This window comes from Pleurodeles waltl, chromosome 5 (genome assembly GCF_031143425.1).
Source record: "Pleurodeles waltl isolate 20211129_DDA chromosome 5, aPleWal1.hap1.20221129, whole genome shotgun sequence".
NCBI classification, from domain to species: Eukaryota; Metazoa; Chordata; class Amphibia; order Caudata; family Salamandridae; genus Pleurodeles; species Pleurodeles waltl.
The window spans coordinates 1,432,435,547-1,432,457,589 of NC_090444.1; the positions used below are offsets into that span (position 1 = coordinate 1,432,435,547).

At 44.1% G+C, this 22,043-nt stretch overlaps 1 protein-coding gene across 1 annotated transcript in view; it reads left to right on the forward strand.

Moving 5' to 3' along the window:
* Positions 1 to 7,176, forward strand: part of LMBRD1 (LMBR1 domain containing 1) — a 360,506-nt gene extending 353,330 nt beyond the window's left edge. Inside the window, exons 15-16 of the mRNA XM_069235723.1 lie at positions 6,702 to 6,793; positions 6,899 to 7,176. Of these exons, the coding sequence (XP_069091824.1) occupies positions 6,702 to 6,793; positions 6,899 to 7,012 (206 nt within the window). The 3' untranslated portion in view covers positions 7,013 to 7,176. The remainder of the gene's footprint in view (positions 1 to 6,701; positions 6,794 to 6,898) is intronic.
* The last annotated feature ends 14,867 nt before the right edge of the window (positions 7,177 to 22,043 follow it).

Consider the following 22,043-nt stretch of genomic DNA (forward strand, 5'->3'; position numbering starts at 1 on the left):
CAGCAGGCTTGATTACGGAAACGCCCTCTACACCGGCACCACTCTAAAACTCAAGTGCAAACTACACGCATCCAGAACTCAGCAGCACGACTCATCCTCGACCTCCGCCGACACGAACACATCTCTCCACACCTCAAATCCCTCCACTGGCTCCCCATTGACAAAAGGATCACCTTCAAGATCCTCATCCTCGCACACAAATCACTCCACAACACAGGCCCTGCCTACCTCAACGAGAGTCACCTTCCTCACCCCCACACGAAACGTCCGCTCAGCTGACCTCTCTCTCGCCTCTGTCCCCCGCATCAAACACACCACCACCGGGGGCAGATCCTTCTCCTACATTGCACCCAAAACCTGGAACGCACTCACAACCCACATTCGCAAGACCCAAAACCTACTTCTTTTCAGGAAGGGCCTCAAAACCTGGCTTTTTGAACAGTGAACCTCCTAGCCCCTTTCCCTCCCCCTGTCCCCCCCCCCCCCCCGCAGCGCCTTGAGACCCTCACAGGTGAGTAGCGCGCTTTATAAATCTCTTTGATACAGATCTACCTATATATATATATATATATATATATATATATATATCTCTACATAGATATATCTATAGATATATCCATGTACCTAGATATATCTATCTACATAGATATATATATATATAGATATATACATATATATTTTTTTTAGTTGCTGTATGGTTTCCTTGGGGGCCAAAATGGCCCCCAGGGAAACCCTACAACATCTAAAAAAAAAATTGCCCCCACAGGGGGTCACCCTGCCCACGGGCGACCCCCTGTCATTTCATTTTTTTTTTTTTTTTGAAGAAAAAAAAAAATCCCCGGGGGGGGGCGCCCCCCCCCCCCCCCCCAGGGGGCACCTACCTTTTTTTTAATAAAAAAAATTATGCCGGGGGGGGGGTGGCCCGTTTTCCGGGGGGGCCGCCCCCCAAAAGTGAAATCCCTGGTGTCTAGTGGGGTTTCCTGGCCCCCGATCGCAGCTGTGCTGCGATCGGGGGCCAGGAAACCGTTTCAGAAGGCCTCGTAAGAAAGGGGAGAGTCTCCCCTTTCTTACGAGGCCTTTTCAAAATGTTTCCTGGCCCCCCCGATCGCAGCTGTGCTGCGATCGGGGGAGCCAGGAAACCTGAAAGTGTTTTCTGGCCCCCGATCGCAGCGTCACAAAGGGGCGGGTGGGGGGCGGGGGGAGACACGGTAGCTTCCGTGTCTCCCGGGGGTAGTAAAAAAAAAAATAATAATCCTCGGGCGCGACGCACCCGAGGATTTATTAATGCCCTTCCTGGTGTCGGCCACTGGTCGTGACCCGCACCAGGGAGGGTGTGTGGGCGTCGGCCAGTGGCCGACGCCCGCACTCAAGCGGTTAATTTCCTTTTGTTTCCTGAATTAGTCTTAGTCTTTAATTTCCATTTGTTTATCCCAGCGCTTTTTAAAACCCTCCTGTGCTTATTTTGTACCTTGCTTTGAAGTGAACTCTGTATTTAAGTCTTTTTAGGCTTCGCTCCCCAACTATCCCATCCTGTATTAGTATATGTATCGGACATGATTTTTGTTAGCTGTTTCTCCTGTTCCAAGTGTGGAATAAATCGGATCCGCTGGCGTATGGCCAGCACTACCGCTTCCCCTTTATTGTTACTAAGTATTATTGAGGAGACTGCGTTGAAGTTACGCATCAGTTTCATCCCCAAGTCTAGGGTTGGAGCAGCCCCGTGTTTGTTCTGAATTTGTTTTTAACACTTGCACTAAATTGGCAAGTGTCGGAGTACCACATGTGATAGTATAAATCGCAGTGGAGACTGTATCCCATGTGACACAGTCATCCACTGAGGGAACCATCCCGAATGGTAAGCACATTGTGAGAATTTTTCCATTGGTGGTATGCTTGGTACCATTGCTGTACGTTTGCAATTCTGTATGTGTGGAATGTGAATGTAGTGTTGACTTCCGCAGGAAAGGTAACCCAGGAATAGAATGTTTCTGTTTGGTAAGCTTCATTAGCTTCTATAATGAATGCAACATCCCTGCCCTCATCTGACAAGCCACACGCTATTAGGTGAAGTGTTAATGCATGTCTGACATTCTCAGGAATGTCTATAGCATTACCCATATTATGAAATGGGTAGAGATGGAACAAGGGGAGAAAGTCCTTTTAAGAGTTTGAGCTCAAACCTTCAGCCTAGTTAAGTGCTCCCTGTTCAGCTGAGGAGGATCTTCTCAAAGACCATGCACGTTTCTATGTAATGGTACTTAAGGTACCTGTTGTGTGTGAAACAGTGATACTCAGGGTATCTGTAAGGTAGTGCCAAAAAAACATCATTGGTGCTGCCATTTCGTTGTTGGACTCTTGCTCTAGGCAAGACTGCTAGTTTAGGGATTACAGCACTTTTGTTTATAGGTGACTAGGCCAATCCTACAATAAGTTGCAACTATTGGCCCAACCCTGCCGGCTCACAAGCAATACCTCACCAAAAACCCAAACAGTAAAAGGTGATTTGTGTCAGCCTTTACGCATGAGCTCAAGAGTGCGACATCTCAGGGTAGTCGTAGTTAAACAAAGATTACCCTTTTTCACATAAGCAACAAGTCTCAGTCGCACACATGCAATGAAGGAGATGCAGTAAAGTTTTTAATAGGGTTTATTAACAAGACCTCAATCTACTGTAAAATACATGGACTGCAATGATTAGGATAATGAACAATGCAAGAAACAGAATTGTAAAAACGAGTCATGAATATAAAGACCCCCACCATCTTGCAACAACATGAGATGTGAAATAGACCCTAATACCCTAGCATGATGAACCTAATCTCTAACCTAAAGAGAGCTAGGTGTCTTAAACATAATCTGCCAGTACCATGTTTATATCAAGAGCCCCCCCAACCCTGAGGACATGAAGGCCGGGTCTGCATCGAGGCAACATGTAGCATAGATAGTGTTGATGGCATCTGGTTGGAATTCCTCTGATAACCTTGTCTGTGTCAGATGTATTTATACAGACAGATCTTGTAGAACCCCTGACGCAGGTATGTTCTCAAACCATAGATAAGAAGGCATGCTTGGGGTGGCAATTACATAAACAGTTCCCTCCAAAAGTACATTATGTTCCCGTCACACGTAAGTGGGAAAGAACGTGATGTTAATACATACGTATATCATTTGTCTTTCATGCTGATAGTGACGCCTTCACAGAGTGGCACTGATAACACGAAATCAAAACATCTTCCTAACTATAAATATAGCAGCCATCTTGGAAGAAATAATTAAATAAATGCACTAAAACAGAGCAGGTAAAGTAGGTTAGAAGTCACTAGGTGACAGGGGCACAGGCCTGCAAGCCAGAAGACTAAGCTATCTCCTGATTCTTGATAAAACAAAATAGGATACACTACAATTTAATTTTGTGTTTAGTTGCTTGTTTTATTTGTCATCTCCCCCCGATGGCTTTCATGGCGTCCCATCTTGTTTCCTAGTCCACTTTTAAAAATAAGTATTTTCCTTAAAGAAGTTAGTCAGCAATTTGGCAATTAAGTTGTCAGAGGTGGATTAATTGAGCAATTCATCATTCAAATGAGTATTTATATATACGCTTATGGTTATTGTAATGCATGCTTGGTTTGAAATGAGAATAGGTTTAATAATTGGGATTATGGATGATTGGGCTAGAATTTTACTAATGAAAAAATAGCCAGTTCTGGACAGAGAGTAATAGGTATGCAAATAAAAGGTCAAATCACTGTCTGTCGGATTGTGTTGTATCCAGATGTCAACTAAATCATTGACTTTAAAAGTTTATTAGCCTGTGTGTGAGAGCAGGTAGGTCTACATCTGAATTGTGATAATCTGTTTAAAGTGACATCATAAGGAAAATTCCTGTTGCCATTCAGGATAAATTTGCTGTTCTTGAGTAATTCAAGTAATTTGCGATTTAATGATGACCAACGTGTAGCTTATCTGTTGTCGGGGCATAGATGTTTGCAATGATAAAGGAAAGGCCATTTTATGTAATCTTTGATATTAACCATCTACCTTGGTCATCATGTGCGATCGATCTAACCAAACAACCTACTTGTTTTGAAACCATGGGAAAACGCTTCAGTTTTCTTACTAACGGCTGATGAACATGCGCAGTTGGAGATCCATGTGTGTTGCGTGCTCTATGGTCAGTCAGGCCATGATCTCCTGAAGGAGGATAATGTCACATTTTTGTTTTCAACAATTGTCTAGGAACTTTTTCCTTTTTATTGGGTGGTTGAGCCCTTTAGTTTTAAGAGAAATGATTTTAAGCGATGTCTGGGTTATGGTGGAATGGCTTTACCATTGTTGTGATCTGTGATATATTGCAGGAGGGTCTATGAAAGAAGAGGAGGGGTGAAAATGTGTAGGAGAAAAAGGAAGGGAAAGAGACGTGCACAAGTCTTTGGGTATGTCAAAGATCCTTGAGTTTCCATTGAAAACAGTTCTCATCCTTGCTTGACTGCTGAAAGAAAAGGTGATATTTAGAGACCTGAGCTTGGAGTGCAATGCCAGAATATTTTCCCTACGCTCTACAAGTGTCTTGCTATATAGTCTTGTGAAATGCCCCCTTTATGGCCTTCCCAGTCAATAGTTTTAATGTGTTTCATCCTGTCCAGAATCAGTTATGTGCGTTGATAGTGTAGTGGCTGAAATATGAGGGCTCTTGGATGGTTTACTGAGAGAGTTAGTATGCCTTTGAACTCTGAGCTCTAGCAATCTCAAAGCTGTGGTCAAAAGAATACTTTTGGGAACCATGATTCCAAAAGGGCCACACAAGATGTTCTGTGTTTTCTAGTAGGCCAAAAATTCTCAGATTACCTCTCCTATTTCTGTCCTCTTGGGCAGAGATTTCTTTCTCTAATGATATCACCTTTCATGACAGTAGATCTCAATCTTTCATGAGGGAGTTCTGGTTGTCTTCAAATTTGCTAATGCTTGATACTGCTTCTTCCATACGGTTGCCTAAAACTTTTCATCCATTTCGAGGTGGAGATTTTCTCTGTTGGCTTTGGTAGACTGTCACGTCATGTAAAGAGTTAAGTTTTAATAAGATGGTTTCAATGTTGTTGTTTAGATCTTGTTTCCTTTTAAGTAAAGATTCCTAAGCCGACAGGTCCTGTTTGGTTGCGCTGCAGTGCGCTGTGTCTTGCTGTAGCGATTGGGCAGTAAACTGTTGTGGAGAGGAAGAGCCATCTTGGGCATAGCAAACATGAGCATCACTGCTGATTAGTCCGACTGTTTGCGGTCCACTGTGACAAAGTGCTGATATAAAGCCCACAGAGCAGGAGAAAGTAAGCACTCCTACCTTGAGAAGATGTATTGTGTGAGTAAGCTCAAGTATCGCTCAGTCAAAAGGAAGGCTTTGCGCTATGCAGTATCAGAGCAGGTGCCATTTTAATTACTCATGCCACATCTCTGCTGAAAAATTAGTTATCGTACTGTAGCCATTTGTATGTGTTGAATTACACTAAATATGATTACATTCGAGCATGGATATCTTCAGGTGATCAGAGGCCTGTTTTCATAGCCAGGATGTTCCTCCAGATGGTGTTATTGAAGTGAGAGGCTGCCCAAAACTAGAGCTCTGCTCTTACGCCACCATCTTCATCTAGCACTACCCCCCCCCCCCCCCCCCCCAGCGTATATAATCCTTTTTGCTGTTAGGAATGTAATGTATTTTTATATTATTTATAGCCTTAGTGAAAAGTTAATACCCCATGTAAAGGTCCTAGTCACATTTAGGGCCATAAGGAGGTAGGTAGACATTTTTTGCATATTCTACTGCCCAATGCTAAGATATTTTTTAGGAGAACTGTGTCTATCCTAGGAGTTGGGATTGTGGCTATATGCTTTTATATTATCTCTATACATTTTGAAATACTTGAAAAAAAAAATTAATTGTGCTAAATGGTTGTTAAAAAAAATAGTTTTGTCATGTTTACATATCAAACAAAAAATGAACTTAAAACGATGTTCTGTTGTTGCAGTGTGCCTTAATAATTTGTGCCCTTCTAGTGTGAAACCGTGCACTGTGTGGTGTAGTGTTGTATACTGTGGATTAGTTATGCCTGGTGTGGTGTTCATAGAGTAGTATTCTTAACATTTATGAATGATGGAGGAGTATTAGGAATGTTCTTTTGTTGTATTAAATAAGTAAGTGTGAATTGATGTATATAGTTGGTATAATATGAGAGTCAGTAAAGTGTGGGTAAATGCATTATGTGATGGGAAATTATCATAAATGTGGGTATGTTGTGTGAAGTCCATACAAAGATGGAGAGCACGGAGGCTGTTATGCGGTATGGGGCGGTACTTTGCATTGATGGCTGCCCTTCTTTCAAGTAAGCTATACCATAGTGCTGCATAGTAAATATCTAGTCATCATAAGGCCCACTCTGACCATACATTTACTTGGTATGTACTGGCTATGTTGCACAGTGCAGCCTAGCTGTGCAGCTAGCTTTGTGATTTATAGATCCACATATTTACTTAAATACCAATAATTTTCATGGTTTAATTTATCTCAGAATACTTTATTAATGTATTGATGATATTTAGTGCATTTTTGTTGTACTGTTTGACGGGCTATGAGAAAACAATAGGACAGTTAAGAAATTTCATATATCCAATTTAAATTTGCAATATGCCTAACCATGTTTTCATTTACATTTCAGATCAGTGCACCATTACACGAACCTATTTGTTCCTTCACCAGTTTTGGTTCTTCAGTTCTGCCTATTATTTTGGGAACTGGGCATTTATTGCTGTGAGTACATTGTTTACTTGATTGCTGTATTATAGACTGGATATGGAACATGTAAACTACTTTTATTTAACCCAAAGTAACGTGAATGCTTATTCATTTTCACAGATCTTCTTAGTTGGATTGATTGTGTCATGTTTTAAAGGAAAGAGATCTGTTATTGAAGGAGAAGTGGACGAAGAAGATTCAGATTTGAGTGATGAGGAGCTCCCCTATGTGTGACATGATCATTTATGATGGTTGTATCCCGTCATAAAGAATACAAAACATGACTAAAATTATGTTGGTTTGTAATGTTCCTGTTTTGGAAGCTATGCGCTGTTTAAAATATGTTTGCTGTAAATTATGATTGAAAATATTGATAAATTAAGGATTTCCTCTCTTGAGCATGGTACTTTTTGTACGAAATTACTTTTCTGTATTTTTGGTAAAATGAAATGTTTTTCTGAGGTGAACTTAGATTATTGGCTAAAATTTGCTGGTAACATTGTATATAATCTACTGATATACTGACCATTAAAACACTGAATTGAGAATCCGATCGGTTGCACTACATTGGGATCCCCTAAACCATTTTCTCACACAATTATATTTTTTAACAGAAATGGTGATTATAAATTCAGTCAATGGTATATTGGAGATTTTAGCTAATTTTATAATCTTATAAATTACTGTAAATTAATATTAACTGATAATAATTGGCAGAGTTTTCCTTTATAAACAGTTGCCACTTTACCTTTTGTACTATACATTTAAGCAAATATGGACCTTGTCTTTGATTATCCGTTTAATCAATAGATACGCTGATGGAAGTAAGTACCTCATTTTCCTTTGTTAACCAGTATTTTGCTCTGAGTATTTGGTATTTTAGCCTCTTTAGTGGCTGCAGCCTTCTGAACAGGCCCTGCCATGTGTGCTTTGTTTAATATCTGTTCAATAACTGTCATTCTGATGATGTACCTGTCCGCCTGCAGACTTCCTCACAGCTGCATCAAAAACACACATTGGAAACTGGACTGAATATATTTGCCCGACCAACTTCTAAAACAACATGATTTTAGATGTCATTTTTCATATTAGCCTCTGCTGTAGGGTGTCTGTTACTATTTGAACTGTAAAGTAACTGTTTATTGTAACATTGTATGAAAACAAATTTTGAAAGTGGCTTGGGCACATGTTAGATTACAGTTACAAGGTACCCTAATGGCAATTCTGGGATGTAAAATATATTCTGCCTGAGCTCAGCTGCAGTTCTTTACAGTGTCATAATTAATCTATCTGGAAGTACACTTCCTATCTTGTCAAAGCACTGTTCTCCACCCACCCACTTCAGACAACTAACTACACAAGTGTTAATTGCTAATTGGCATTTGTATAGCACAACATGCAATTAATATGGCAATGTGTAGAATCGGAGGGAGTAGTTCTCTGGCCCTCTCAAGTAGTATATGTAGGCCTGAATGTAGTCTGTTGCACTATTCGCCATTCATTTGGAAACCAAGGAGGCTCAAAGGAGACAATCTTTGGAGAAGACCTAGGAAAGGTGGTGGTTGGGATTTTCCTTCAAGCTCAGGTGGCTAAGGTGGATGGTTGGAAGGAGGTGGAAGTCAGGGGGGAGGACTGCACAGCTTACACCCAGAGTCACCATTTAGACTTTTTTTATTTTATTTATTTTTTAACTGTGAGCTCTGGAATAGTTTTGATGACTTAAGAATGTACCCAGGACAGACGGTGCTTTACCTTGTTGAAAACCTGGGAGTAAAGAACTTGGCTATATTATTGGGAGTGGCAGAATCTCCCCATCATTGACCAAAACCCATGTTCAAATTCAAGGAAAGAATCTGCCTGGAAATAGGAAAGGGGGCATGAAAACCTCCCCATCTGCTATTCAAAGAATTCCTCCATTAGACCGTTGAGTAGGGTTCTCTGCCTAAATCTTCACATCTATTATTTTGCTCAAGGCAGCAGGAACAGGTTTCCTGCTGATTCACAGACCTAAAAATGGTAAGGGTTGTGACCGTAATCTTAGCTTGCTCTGTTGAACTTCTCTCATGATTATAAAATGTGCAGATCCTCCTGAGAAAGAAGAAGCCATTATCTTTCCGGAAGAAGGCAGCTGACTAGTTGATACTGGACATTTCATGTGCATCTCGAAGCTGTGTTCTATGGACTTGCTGCAACTGAAAGAATTAATTTTCTAGACTGTAGGTTGTCCTGAAGAGTTGAGGACATTTGGTCAAAGTCACAATGCTGTCAGAACTTGGAGGATCTGAAGTAAGCTGCCAGAATTGCAGTGACCTCCTCTGGAGAACTTTGATATTTATTCTGCTCAGTTCCTTTCGTGTGGTGAGTTTGAGGCTCCCATCGGCCAGTCTTCTCATTGCATTTAACCTCATATAGCCCTTGCAGATACAGCCTTCAGGATTGCCTTGCTAAGTAGGTCTTGTCTTCAGAAAAGTATCTAAGTTTGATGGTGATTTCAGAGACCCAACCACCAACTGATCTGAGACTGGATTATTGCATTGATGAGTTTGTCATTTTTATTGTTTGCATTTAAGGTACAAGACGATAATGCTATCCTTTGATCTCGGTTTCCAATTGTTTTGAATGTGTGAAATGTTTCCTATTGTATGTTTAGCCAACTATTAGTACATTTGTTTAGATCCTTTTTCCTTTCAAGTACAGAGTATAGGGATTATGGATGGACTGGTGATACAGCAGATTCCATTAAACACATATATTAGTGAGTTCAAAATAAATCAAGCCATAAAAGCTGTATGTGAGAAATTGGGTTGTGGGTTGAGTGGGCTGTTAGTCCTGCTCCCTGCTCAAGCAACATCTACAGTCTCTGTCTTGGTGAATCACAAAATGTACTAAATTAAGCTGTACATAACCTTCTGGTAGATTGACACAAAAGCAGTCAGTCTTGATTTAGAGGCAATGTGTAATTTATTTATGCAGCACACAAATAGTAATGAAGTGAAAACTCAACACAAGAAAAATCCCACACCAATGTAGAAAAATTTAATATATTTTATTACTGGTTTGGCACTAAAAGAACAAAATTCCAATCAGTACTACCAGAGTTATGAAATTTCAGAGTTTCTTTTAATAGAAATATTTACTTGTGTGTATGCAATAATAACAGGTGTGACATTGTTTTGCTAACCCAGCAGTCCATGGTAGTCCCACAATTTCTTCCACACCCTCTGGAAGTTTTGTAGGGCAGCTCTTGCTTCATATGTAGTTTCTTCAAGCTTGCCACACCAGTCCATGCCCCTTATACATGCCTTTATCGAGGGGGCTGTGGGTGATGTTCATTGTCTGGCTAGATCTCTCTTAGCCAGTAGAGTGCCCAGGCCAACCAGTATTCTTGGCCCACCAATGTCTTCCATCATGCCAATAAGTGCAATTTGGGGATGTAGTTCAATGGGGAACCAGTAGGATTGTCTTGCTGGAAATTTCCATACTACGTAAAAAAAAAACCACCCCTGTGGGAGTCAGGAATCTGTAACATGCTGGAGAGTCACGAATACCTGCTTGCCACATGCGTCGGGGTATCATGTGCGCCTGGTGCAGAAATTTTAATTGCACCAGGCGGAGCCTAGAGGACATTGCAAGTGTCCATGGGGGTCATATTGATCTGCTTCATTCAGTCACACCCAGCTCTCCCACCTCTCCTTCAAAGCAACTAGTGTTGTGGGAGAATGCACTATGAGTGTTATGAAAATCTGACACAGATGACCCAAAAGCAGTTTGCACTCCAGGGAGCTATAGTCAGGAATAGTGTCCTGTTCAGCTTCATAAATACAGAGGGTATGGTGAAGTTGTAGGTACTAAAAAGACTGGGATGACCACATATTAAGTTCCATCACAAGGTCCTGGAAAGACTTCATATGACCCCCCTTTCAGACATCGCTGATCTTCCAGAGTTCTGCATTGTCCCAACCTTTTAATTTTTTTATAGTTCTTATATTGTGACTTAATTAAGGAAGAAATAACCCTTAAATCACACAATGTTACAATACTTAACCTTAGGCTTTTCCAGGTACATTTGTTATTGAGATATACAGAGTGGGAAATATTTATGGTTCATGAACTTCAACATAAAGATGAGTGTCCTAGTAGGCTGGCCCAATACACAACGCCTGTCTTTTCCCTAATGGGAATAATACAGTTCAGACAAAAATAGTAACATTTGCATTAACCATAAAAACATTGCTCTCAACTGGTGTATATTATCCATCGGACGAAAGGCAAGGTACTGCTCCAGCTGTAAAGAGTGTGCCTAGCTTGAGATAAATCCCCCTGCATGGGGAGGGGGTCGGAGGGACAAGATCCAAGGAATGTAGGTATGTGTCTTTGTTGCAGAGGGTTTTGATTTCATACATCAACAACTGTACATGCCTTCATTTGAGGTGGGTATATTTGAGCTGTATGATTCAAGATTTGCTGATTTGAGTCTTTGAATGTGGAGCTATTGCTAAATGTACATAAGAGATGTGGTTAGTAGACTTTACATAGTTTGTCTGTTTACAGATGGGATTTTCAAGGGAGTCCGTCATCCAGCTTGTCTTCCACTTTCTCTACGTAACTCTGCCGGTCTGGAGGATTGTAATAAGTGTCATGCCCGGTTGCCGAGCAGTAGGTACAGCTGGAATAATTGTATGCAGATTCCTGAGCCATGTAGTAATTGGGAGGGGGTTGCTGAGGATTTTTTGCACATGGCAATCCTCAGTTTAGTCAACAACATGTCCAGGTCAATCAATGTATTAATTGGTTCGCAAGCTGCCGAACGGGGTGATTCCTAGTAAACAGTGTTTGCCATCTGCTTGGAGCATACCTCCCAACGTGTCTGAGATGAACCGTGTCAATGCATCCTATTAGCTCACCAGTTGTGGGCAGTCCCATGTCATGTGAATAAAATTTGCGGCCACTGAATGGCAGCGTGAACAGGTGGAAGCTGTTAAAGTGTGCTTTTTGCCTGCTGTTCTGGTTTAAGGTACGTTTGATGCAAAAAATTAAACTGTGTGTACTTTAACCTGGAGTTTATGATAATCATTTAGGGACCTCTGTGCATTGTGCCCATTTTTTGTCAGTCAGTGAGGTGGCTAAAGCCTCATCCCAGTAAGCCCGTAGAGAAGTCAATGGAATTTCCCTATCAGCTTGTAGAGATCCGTACAGAATGGTGACTGCCTTGTGCCCGGCCCAATGCTTCAAGAATATTTGGAGGAGTTGGGATGTCTCTGGTTCGTCATGGGTTTTATGCCAGAGTGTATGGAGTAGGCGTGTGAGGGTTGCATATATTAGAAAGGAGCCTTGTGGGACCCCTTACTCATCCACTAAGTTATCAAATGTGTTAATGATTTAGTTCGTAAACATGTCTCCACATGTGGTGATGTCTGCCGCTGTCCATGCAAACATACATGGTCGGGCTAGTACCCAGAGGGTAAGTTCAGGGGCATACACTAGGGCCACCTTCGACTTGTAAGCATTTTGTCCAAAAGGATTTAGCCTTTTTTCAATAAAGCATTGCCTCCTTTCTCAGGTATCACAGTCTCTGAGCCCAACAGCCAGTTCAGTATTTGTGGTAATGTTGAGCCCGCAAACCATTGCCCTAATTCTGTCATATTATGACCAGCTATCCATTGCATGGTCCACTGGAGCTGTGCTGCTGCATAGTAGTATTCGTAGTTTGGGCACCTAGTCCACCTCTAGTGACAGGGGCATAAGGTTTAGCTAATGCCACTTGCCTGCGCCCCTTGTCCCTTATTAATGCTATAAGGAGGATATGCAGGTCTTTGAAAAATCTAGTGGTTAAACACAGCGGTAAAGCAGAGAAAAAATTCTGAAGTCTAGGAAGTATCAATATCTTAGAGATAGCTACCCTTCCTACTCAAGAGAGTGGTAGTGACATCAAAAATTGCAGTGTAGATCTTGCTTTGGTTAGAGTTTTGTGCAAATTCCCTTCTATTAGGTCTTTAGTCGAATGGTAGACTTGTAAGTATTTGATAGTGGTATAGGTCCAGGGAAGTGAGGTGACTGGGAGTGCCTCTTGCTCGACTTTTGTCAAGGTGGTCAGTGGAAATAGTTGTGACTTATCCCAGTTCACTCTAAACCTTGATGCTTGGCCTCATTAATTAGGCCATCATCAGCATACAGTGACAGTCTGCCTAAGTACCCCAGTCTGGTGCGCGTTGTCAAAATCTACACGCTCAATGCTCCACTGCTAGATCAAATATAGGGGATAGAGGGCATCCTTGGAGCGTGCCCTGCGCGATGGGGAATGGGTCGGAGATACTAAGGCCTGACTTCGCTCTGGCCTGGGGTTGAGTGCAAAGGAGATCCACCCATTTTTTCAATTTGGTGCCTATACCCATTTTAGTGAGGATAGTTTGGAGGTATTCCCACCCAAGGGTGTCAAATGCTTTTTCCATGTCCAGTGACGCAACCCATGGATGAGTCCCTGAGGTCCTTGCCCAGTCTATCACCGTAAATAATTGTTGCAGACAGAGAAAAGTGTTTCTCCTGGGTATAAACCTGTTTTGGTCTGGATTTACTATGGCACATCCTATTGGAATCACTCTGTTGGTGAGCAACTTCCCCAAGAGTTTATTAATGAGAGTGAGCGGTATGATTCTTTCAGTAGGGGATCCCTACCTGATTTTGGAAGAATGGTTAGAACTGCTTCACAAAGAAAATGCAGTAGTATGCCTTGTGCATAAGTCAAAGTGTAGGTTATCATTAAATGAGGAGTGAGTGTGGAACTATATGCGGAATAGAACTCGAGCAGCTAGTCATGTGCCCCTGGAGCCTTGCCTTTCGCCATCTGTTTTATCGCGTCTGCGAACTCTGTCAGGATTAGCGGCACCTTGAGTTCATCTTGTTGAGAGGTATGAAGCTGTGGTAAGTGTAAAAATTCAAGGAACTGGGTAATGTGTGAAGTCACATCGCCTGTCGGTGTTGCATACAGAGGCGCATACTAAGTGCGAAATGCCTTTTTTTAATGTCCATCTGGGTGTTGAGTATATGACCTGTCAATCCATGTATGGCAGTGATAGGATGCCTTTGTGTTTCAGAATTAAGGAGCGATGCCAGCAGTTTGCCAGCTTTATCACCTTCAGTGCGTTTGCGGGTTAGGTATTCCTTATAGTCAAGCTTACGAAGCTGGCCAGTTGTGATTGTGTGCTTCAGCCGCATCTTAGCTAGTGAAGTGGTGACTGAGCGATCATGAGTAATCTGTAGATCATAATTGCGTATGTTCCTTTCAGATTTGTGGAGGTCGTTATGAAGGGCCCTCTTGGCCCCATATGCCATTGCATGCCCACTTTAAAAGCATCCCACCCAACACGTTGTTCGGATGCTGAACCCTCATTTTCCTTAAAATACATTGTGATTTGTTCCCATAATGTGGTGCTGAAGTTGTCATCCCTTAAGGCGTCTGTAGGTAGGTGCCAAGTCAGTATAGTAGAGCATCCACGGCCTAATATTATACGGAGGTGCAGTGGGCAGTGATCGGACATTATATGACCTAAATACTCTGCTCCCTTCACTGCCGTGAGCTCATTAGGACTGCAATAAATAAGGTCAATTTGGGCGTGGAGATCTTGTAGCCCCGAATAACAGGAATATTGAGTGGCCTACCGTATAAGGTGTTGTGTCAAAGCAATCGATTGTGCTACCGGGATTTGTGGATAGAGCAATCTTGGAGCATGTCATGAACCCAGTAGAAGTCTCCTCCCCAATAGCAGGGTGTCCGGGCATCTTGGAGGAGTGCCGGTGAGACAGTGGAGGACGACCACCTAGATAGAGTTGGGAGCATATAGCGATATGAATGCCACCGGGAAACCATCTAGAATCCCCTCCATTATCACATACAGTCCCTCCAAATCTGCCTTGGTATGTGTAATTTCTATTGGGGTCCCTAGGGCTATCCAAATAAGTGCACCTATGGCATATCTGGAATATGTAGTTCCCACTACCGTCCCTCTCCAGCTTTTACACATATTGTCAAGGTCAGACTATATAATAAGTGCGTCTCCAGGAGAAGGGCTATTTGAATTTTTTGTCTATGTGAGTAATGGTGTATGCAATAGTGTTTAGTGTAAGCAGCCAACCCCCTTAAATTCCATATCAGTCTGGAGCAATTGACAGTCCATAGATATTTCTAGTTTGCGTAGTTAATGCGCAAAATCAAACTGTTTCCCAATTATCAGCCACCTTCCCATTTCAATCGAACCATCTCCCCGCCAATCCCCTCCCCAATGATTCGTCCTCCCATTCTTGAGAGCTACAGTAAGAGAACATAAAAAAAAAACTGGGTATCAACCAACTCCCCATCCCAGGCCGGTACACCAATGTGTCTCTAGCCAGTGCCACTGTGATGCCTTCAGACAGTTGTATTAGATAACAATTGTGATCACATTTGTCCTTGGGGACAGGCCCTTCCGATCAAAGTTAGCTTTAACCAAGCAGGTGTCCGGAGCCCCCAGACGGAGCAGATGCATGGGACCTCTCACCTGTATCTTATACATTGAACCTCTTGCCTGTATCGTAACGGTGTTGTCATTATATTATAGACATTGCCATCATCTCTTTCTCTTCTATATCACCTCATCAGAGGACTTTAGAGTGACCTTTGGGCTACCTCCTAACAGTTCATCAGCCTCTTTCAACGTGGTTAGGGGAAGCCCTGGTGTCAGATAAGTTGTGTCTGAGTATGGCAATGATGGTTACGTTGCTCTGTATTTTACCTCTGTGACCACCAGTGACCTCCTTGTAAAGGATTGCTCCTTCAAGGGGCCAAACCTTTGGCACTGCTTGCAAGGTTTATGGCTTTTCTGCACTGACCAGGAGGTTGAGCAGTCCTTATAACTTTGAAGGGAAATGGATATGCCTTTCCGATTGAGCCAATTCCATGCCTCCATAGGAGTTGCACAGAGGGCAACTGCATCTCCGTGCTTTATTCGCATTGTGCCTGGAAATTGCAGAGCGTATTTGAAGCTGTTTTCGTGAAGACATCTTTTGACCAGCAGAAAGGAAGAACATTGTCACTGAACATCCGTAGTGTAATCAGAGAACATTTTGACCGGATCATTATCTGCTGTCCTGGGGCCCCGCACCCAGGTGACTTGCAGGATGGGTCTCTGTCCCTATAATAAAATGGCCTCGTGACTACAGGGCAATCCGGGGGTGTTGTGGGACCCTATGAGCTCTTTCTACTGAAAACAAAGTAGAGTGGTTGCCTTTGTAAAATTTTTGCAAGAACCATTCTTCTAGACACAGCTCCATAATCGGACCCTCCGTGTGTTCCAGCAAACCTGCAAGCCTTACATTGTTACGATGTGACCTGCCTTCTTGGTCTTCTGCACGCCTCTGCAATTATGCCACCTCTGCCTGAGGAGCCGTGATATATGCGAGTCTCCCTCTGCCACCCAGCGCCCGGCAAGCACGACGTCCGGAAGGAGCCCTTGCGCAGAATCATAGATGGCCAAGGAAAATGCAGCTTGTCTTCAGGACCCGTCCTTGGCAAAGGTGCATCATGGTCTGCTCTGTCTCCGATCCCCTGACCGGCAGAGAGGTTCCCTCAGATTTTGGGTGCATGCAAAGGTGGTCAGACTGCCAGGCGGAGTGCTGCAACACTTTCACCAAGGTGTCGCCATCCTCCGGGTGAGGCGAGAGCACCGTCCTTTCAGCACTCAGCAAGCACGATTACGTGGGAGGCCCCCACAGAAGACCACAGACGGCCAAATGAAATGCAGCAGACCTTCAGGGCCTGTCCGTGGTGCGGGAGCCCCAGTGCTCACTCGGTCCCCGATCTGCTGGCTGTCGGGGAGTCTCCTTCTGTATTTGGGTGCCACCAATGTTGAGCAGGTTATTGCAACACTAATTTCTGCTTTTGTTGAGTGGAGTATCTGGTAATGCAGGATGTTTAACTGGTTGAGGGCTGAGGAGCACTGAGCAGTGCGTGCTGCTTGGCCACCATCTTGGCCACACCCCCTCATTGTCCCTATCTTTAAACCCTTCCAGAGTGGCTACTTGAGCCAACAATCTACCCTCCGAGAGCAGAGTCTCAAAGGTAAGTTTATGATTCCAGCCTGGCCATCGGAGTGTGTTCCTCAATGTTCTAAACACCACTCGGGTAATCTCTGGAAATTGGATGTTGTACAGGTGTCATATGGGATATGGATCACGTTATCCAACCCTAGTAAGGCTAGTTTCTCCCTCTATATGCAGGATCGCCCCACCCCCTATGCAGCCAGTCATTAATAGGGAGAGGCTGTGTCATCCAAGAATATATCCTTATGTCTGCCATGGGCAGACTGCCATTGTACGCTGCGCAAGTGCACTTCCCCAGTGCAACCCTGGGAGTTCCGACAGCCCATAGAAACTTCTGTTTCATAGCTTGCATGGTGTCAAATCACGCCTGTGGGATACATAGGGGATAGTTTTGTAGCACGTACAAAAGGTTGGGGAGGACCATTATTTTAAAAAGCGTGAGTCTGCCTATGATGTTAAGGGGGAGGTTGGTCTAGCCCATCATATCTACGGAAACCTTGTGTGTCACAGGGCACAGATTAAGACTCCATGTCAGACTGTGCTCCCAGGAGGTGTGTATACCAAGATACCTGAAGATAACCCGATTTATTGCGGTTTAAGATTGCCACTCCTGATCCCGGCTCTCCGAAGAGCTCCAATATGTGGAGAACAGTGGGCCCAGTCTCAGTGGGTAGAGACATAAATAGTAGAATGTAGTGCAGTGTGGTCCTCTGTCGCGAGTCCCTAATCGAAGCCCCACACTTGAGCATCACATCTCGCCCAAATTGCCAGAGGTTCTGTAAACAGAGTGAATAAGAGCGGGGGCATCCCGGTCAGATGCCTCTTTTTATGGGGAACTAAGGGAGCAGTACACCTTTAACGCATACTTGAGCATGCGGGCCAGAGTAGAGGATTCCGACATATGCGCGGTAACGGGGTCCGAAGCCCATTTTTATCAAGGTCTCCTCTAGAAAGGACCAGTCTATTGTATTGAATGCTTTCTCAAAATCAATTAGAAGGAGGGCCGCTGGGCCCCTCCCAAAGCCTTAATACGGGAGAGGGCCATGTGCACTCGTTTAGTATAGTGTCTAGTTCCCGGCGAGGGATGAACCCACATGATAACTATAAACAGTTGATTGGCCAAGAGTTTGGCATAGATCTTGACCTCACTATTAATGAGAGAGACCAGCTGGAGGGAGATGCATGATGATTGTGGGTGGCCAGGCTTCAGCAGAACCACAGTCATGGCTTGGTCATTGCTGGTGTGGAAGTGGCCTTCATCAGTTGCTTCAGTATAGAGCTTGAGCATAGGTAGAATGGTATCTATACAGAGTTTACGATAGAACTCTGTCCTGGTGTTTTAGCAGGATTAGAATCTGTCAAGGCCTCTCCTAACTCCTCTACTGTGATGTCCTGCTCCAGCACCAATCTCTGTGGAGCTGAGAGACTGGGTAAGGGAAGGTCCGTGACCAGAGGATACCCTTTCAACTGTTTAGTGGAGATCTTGATGAAGCAGGGAAACATCTGCTCCTACTGTTCCTATTTTCATCTCTAGCAGTGTCTTAGAATTGTGGATTGCCTGAAGGATGATTGAAGTATTGTTTTCTGTCTGTGGTGCCTCTGGACCCTCACCATGTGTCTTTTGCCCCCGAGTGTGGCAATGTATTTGTCCATTTTTACTTGGCCCTTATCCTGCCCCATGACGTACTGAGATTATTAGTTGGCATGTAATCACACAGAATGCCCAGGACAGGCAGCATAAGCAGTCGGTGCCAGTCTCCAGGAGCCCAGAGCAGCACCAACTTCTGAAATCTAGGAAGGGGTGACCAGCCTCATGCTTCAGACGTCTCCCATGCAGCTAGGAGTGGGGTCAGGGAGTCTGGAATACCCTGGAAGTGTCCACCTCTGACCCGGGCCTTTTCACCTCCTCACAGTCACCTCGCCGCAGCCCCATCTGCCATCTCTCACCTCCCCTGCCACACCACTTACCTAGGGTCACGGGGCTGGGGTGTGCACAGTCAATCCCCAGGGCAGGGCCAGTTTTCAAAGCCAGTTCTGGGCCCAAGGATGAATGCTTATATTTGGTTACTGGGGAAGGCAAGGAATGGGCCCATTAAGCAAGGAAGTCAGCAGGAGGGAGATACCGGAGGAAGATGTCCACTCACCAGAATTCTCTGGGGGCCCAGTCCAGCTCATTAGGATGTGGGCCAGGCGAGCCCGCAAGGCTGCACACAGGTTGGAGATAAACCCAGCAGTACAGTCTTGGCTGCACCTACTGCAAGGGCCCCGGCTCCAGCACAGCCCCAGCCTCTGATCTGAGTTCGCCATGGGCCAGAGGAGCTGTGCGATTACATGTGGCGAGGGCTGCTCACCGCTGCAGCTCACCAGTCGAAGTCTCTGCTGGTGCAGGGGAGCTGCTTCTTCTCACGTAGGGCCCAGTTCACAGTGCCTCGCGGACCAGAGGAGGTGTGATTAGCCCTGGTCCACCATCTTGGAGATGACGTGCCGCAGGTTATGAACTTCTTTCAGTCCTCCCGGACCGCCAGTATCCCCTTGAAGCAGGATCAAGTGATTGCACCACCAACCAGGGGGGTGTGGTGACCTCTCCATGATTTTGGCCATTCCAGCACCCTTAGAAGGTGGGACTGATGTTGCTTCGGCAGGAGCTTAAACGGTTGTGGCTGCCATGATGGCCGTTCAGGCTACGCCCCCAAGTTTTCTGAGTTTAAGGTGAAAACTAGCACCTAAAGCTCAAGGAGTCAATGGCAGACATCTAGTCACATGGGACTGGGTCAAAGTTAAAAAAAAATATGGGCAACCACAATAGAGTAGATTGAGCTGGTTGGCACTTACATATTCACAACAGTTATGGGCTTATCAGCCGGGTACAGCTTTGTTCCAGTGGCAGTGTGCACAGGACCCACTTCTAGGCATTCCCGTCCCACTTGGGGAGACACAATAAGTATACAAAACAGTAATGGAGGGAATGCTTGAATTGATCTCAGCCATTGGTAATCAATCAAGCCACATCCCAGTTCACTGGTCAGTGTTTACATTCAATCGTAGAAGAAACTTTAATAAAAAGCTGTAGAAGAAGTTAATTTCAGTTTGGCAAGGCTGCAGGTCGTGTCCGAGAAGGAGTCGTCATTGTCTGGGACGGGCTGGGCAAAGTAACAGTGAAGTTTTCTACATTTGGACTTCGTCTCTATTTTGGAAGTTGAAAACCTCCGGTGGGACAAAGCTGGAGGCTGTAAACAACAAGAGTTCCATGAGGCTTGGATACCCCTTTGCTGAAGGACTGCTGAGTAGTATTTGCAGTTGCAGAGAAGAACATAGCAGGAGCTGCTGCATAGTCAGGCCAACTGGAGGAGTACACTGGTCAGATAGAAAAGCAGTTTGGTCCCAATCGCCTTTTGGATCTCTCAGAGCAGTAGTTAGCCAAACAAAAGTTGTAACATTTGCATTTTGGTCATCTGACCCTCTTTAGCATCACCACCAAGGGTCTAGGACTGCAGTGCCACCTCTTGATGAGATAGTGCTTGTTCAGGCTAGGCTCAGGTATGGGTTCAAGATAGAATCTTTCCTGTCCCTTAGGCTCTGATCAGCAGGCCAGCCAACTAGCCCTTGGAGTCACTCTGGTAGTCCTGGGTTCAAACAGTGGAACAGGGTTAAGCCAGCAGGGCGGGCCTCTGAGGGCTCAAGGGAGGCTCCAGGCAGCAAAGAAGGCCTTCCAGGTGCAGCAGAGCAGTCTTTTGAGGTACTAAGTAGGCCACTGCAGCAGATAGTCCTCTGAAAGTCCCTCCACAGGTCTAGAAAGTAAACTGAAGACTGCGTATCGCAGCAAGACGCTTTAGGGTTTAGAAAAGGGCTCGAAGCAGTGTCTGTCATTGTCTTGTGGGCTTGCCTGTTAGAATGTGCTTGATTTCATTAGTGGAAGGCACGCATGCTTCATTCCTTTTCCGGTGGATAGCCCTCCTCGAGCGCATCGACCAAGTACAGAAAACATGCAAGGTTCGCTGTTTTCTGTCCGGCTCGTGGACTACTTTGTCTCTAATTTAGTAGCGCGATTTCGCTTGGCAGAAGTCGAGCGCTTTACATAGTTAAATGCACTTTTGCCGATAGATGAAAAGTTGGGTTAGGAGTTTACAACGCTATCAGCTCTAACATGAGCAAACGTGAGACCCGTTGCATTGCAAATGCTTGTTTATACCTGGTGCCGCCTATGAAGTAGGAGAGGTATTTAGAGAATTTCTTGTGAAGTGCTTAAAATTTCTTGACTTCCATGCCGTGGCTCCAGGCTGGTACATGAACAACACAGTCTTGACAAGTCCTTTGTGTGAAGGCATGTGGGAATGTGCCCAGCTCCACCCCTATTCTGCCAGTGATGGCCCATCCAGGCACACCTGATCCCTCTATTGTGTGGCTGTTTGGGAGGAATTAATGAAAGTCATACTGCCAACTATACCTAGTCATGTGACCTAGGACCAGGCTGTAGACACCTAATACAGCAGGCAAATGCCAACTTTCTAAAATTGTGACTCAAAATCCAACTGCACAGTGGATTTTAAGTTACAATTTCTCCACCCCCAACATGAAAACTTTACCTGTTTCAAATTAAAAGTTAGTACTTTTTAAATGTAATAAGGCAACCCAATTTTATCCTGTTGGAGATGTAGGCCGCACGGCAGTGAAAAACAAATTAAGGAGTTTTTCACTACCAGGATAGGTAAAACTTAAATGTATATGTCCAATCATTTAATTACAATGCACCCTGCCCTATGGGCTACCATAATTTAGGGGTGGCTTATTTTCCATAGTAGAGTTTAAGGCTTGGTAAGGGGTTTATATTGTCAAGTTGAATTGGCAGTTTAAAACTGCGTTCAGGCTGCAATGGCAGGCCTGGGATAAGTAGCATTTTTACAGGCCCTCAGTATATGGTATGCCACTTTAATAGAAGCTTATAATTAAATTCAATATGCCATTTAGGTAAAAGTCAAATTTAACATGTTTTAGGGAGTAGGGACAATCACTTTAGCACTGATAAAGTGCACAGAGTCTTAAAGCCCACAGAAAGGAATTCAGCAAAATAGGAAGTGAAGCCAAAAAGGTTTGGGGGAAGTCCACCGCAGGCTGAAGGGTTTAACACTGTGTACATGCAAGACTTTCCAGTTTTTTTCCTGAGAAGTGGAAAAGCCATTGTCAATATTTTTCTGGA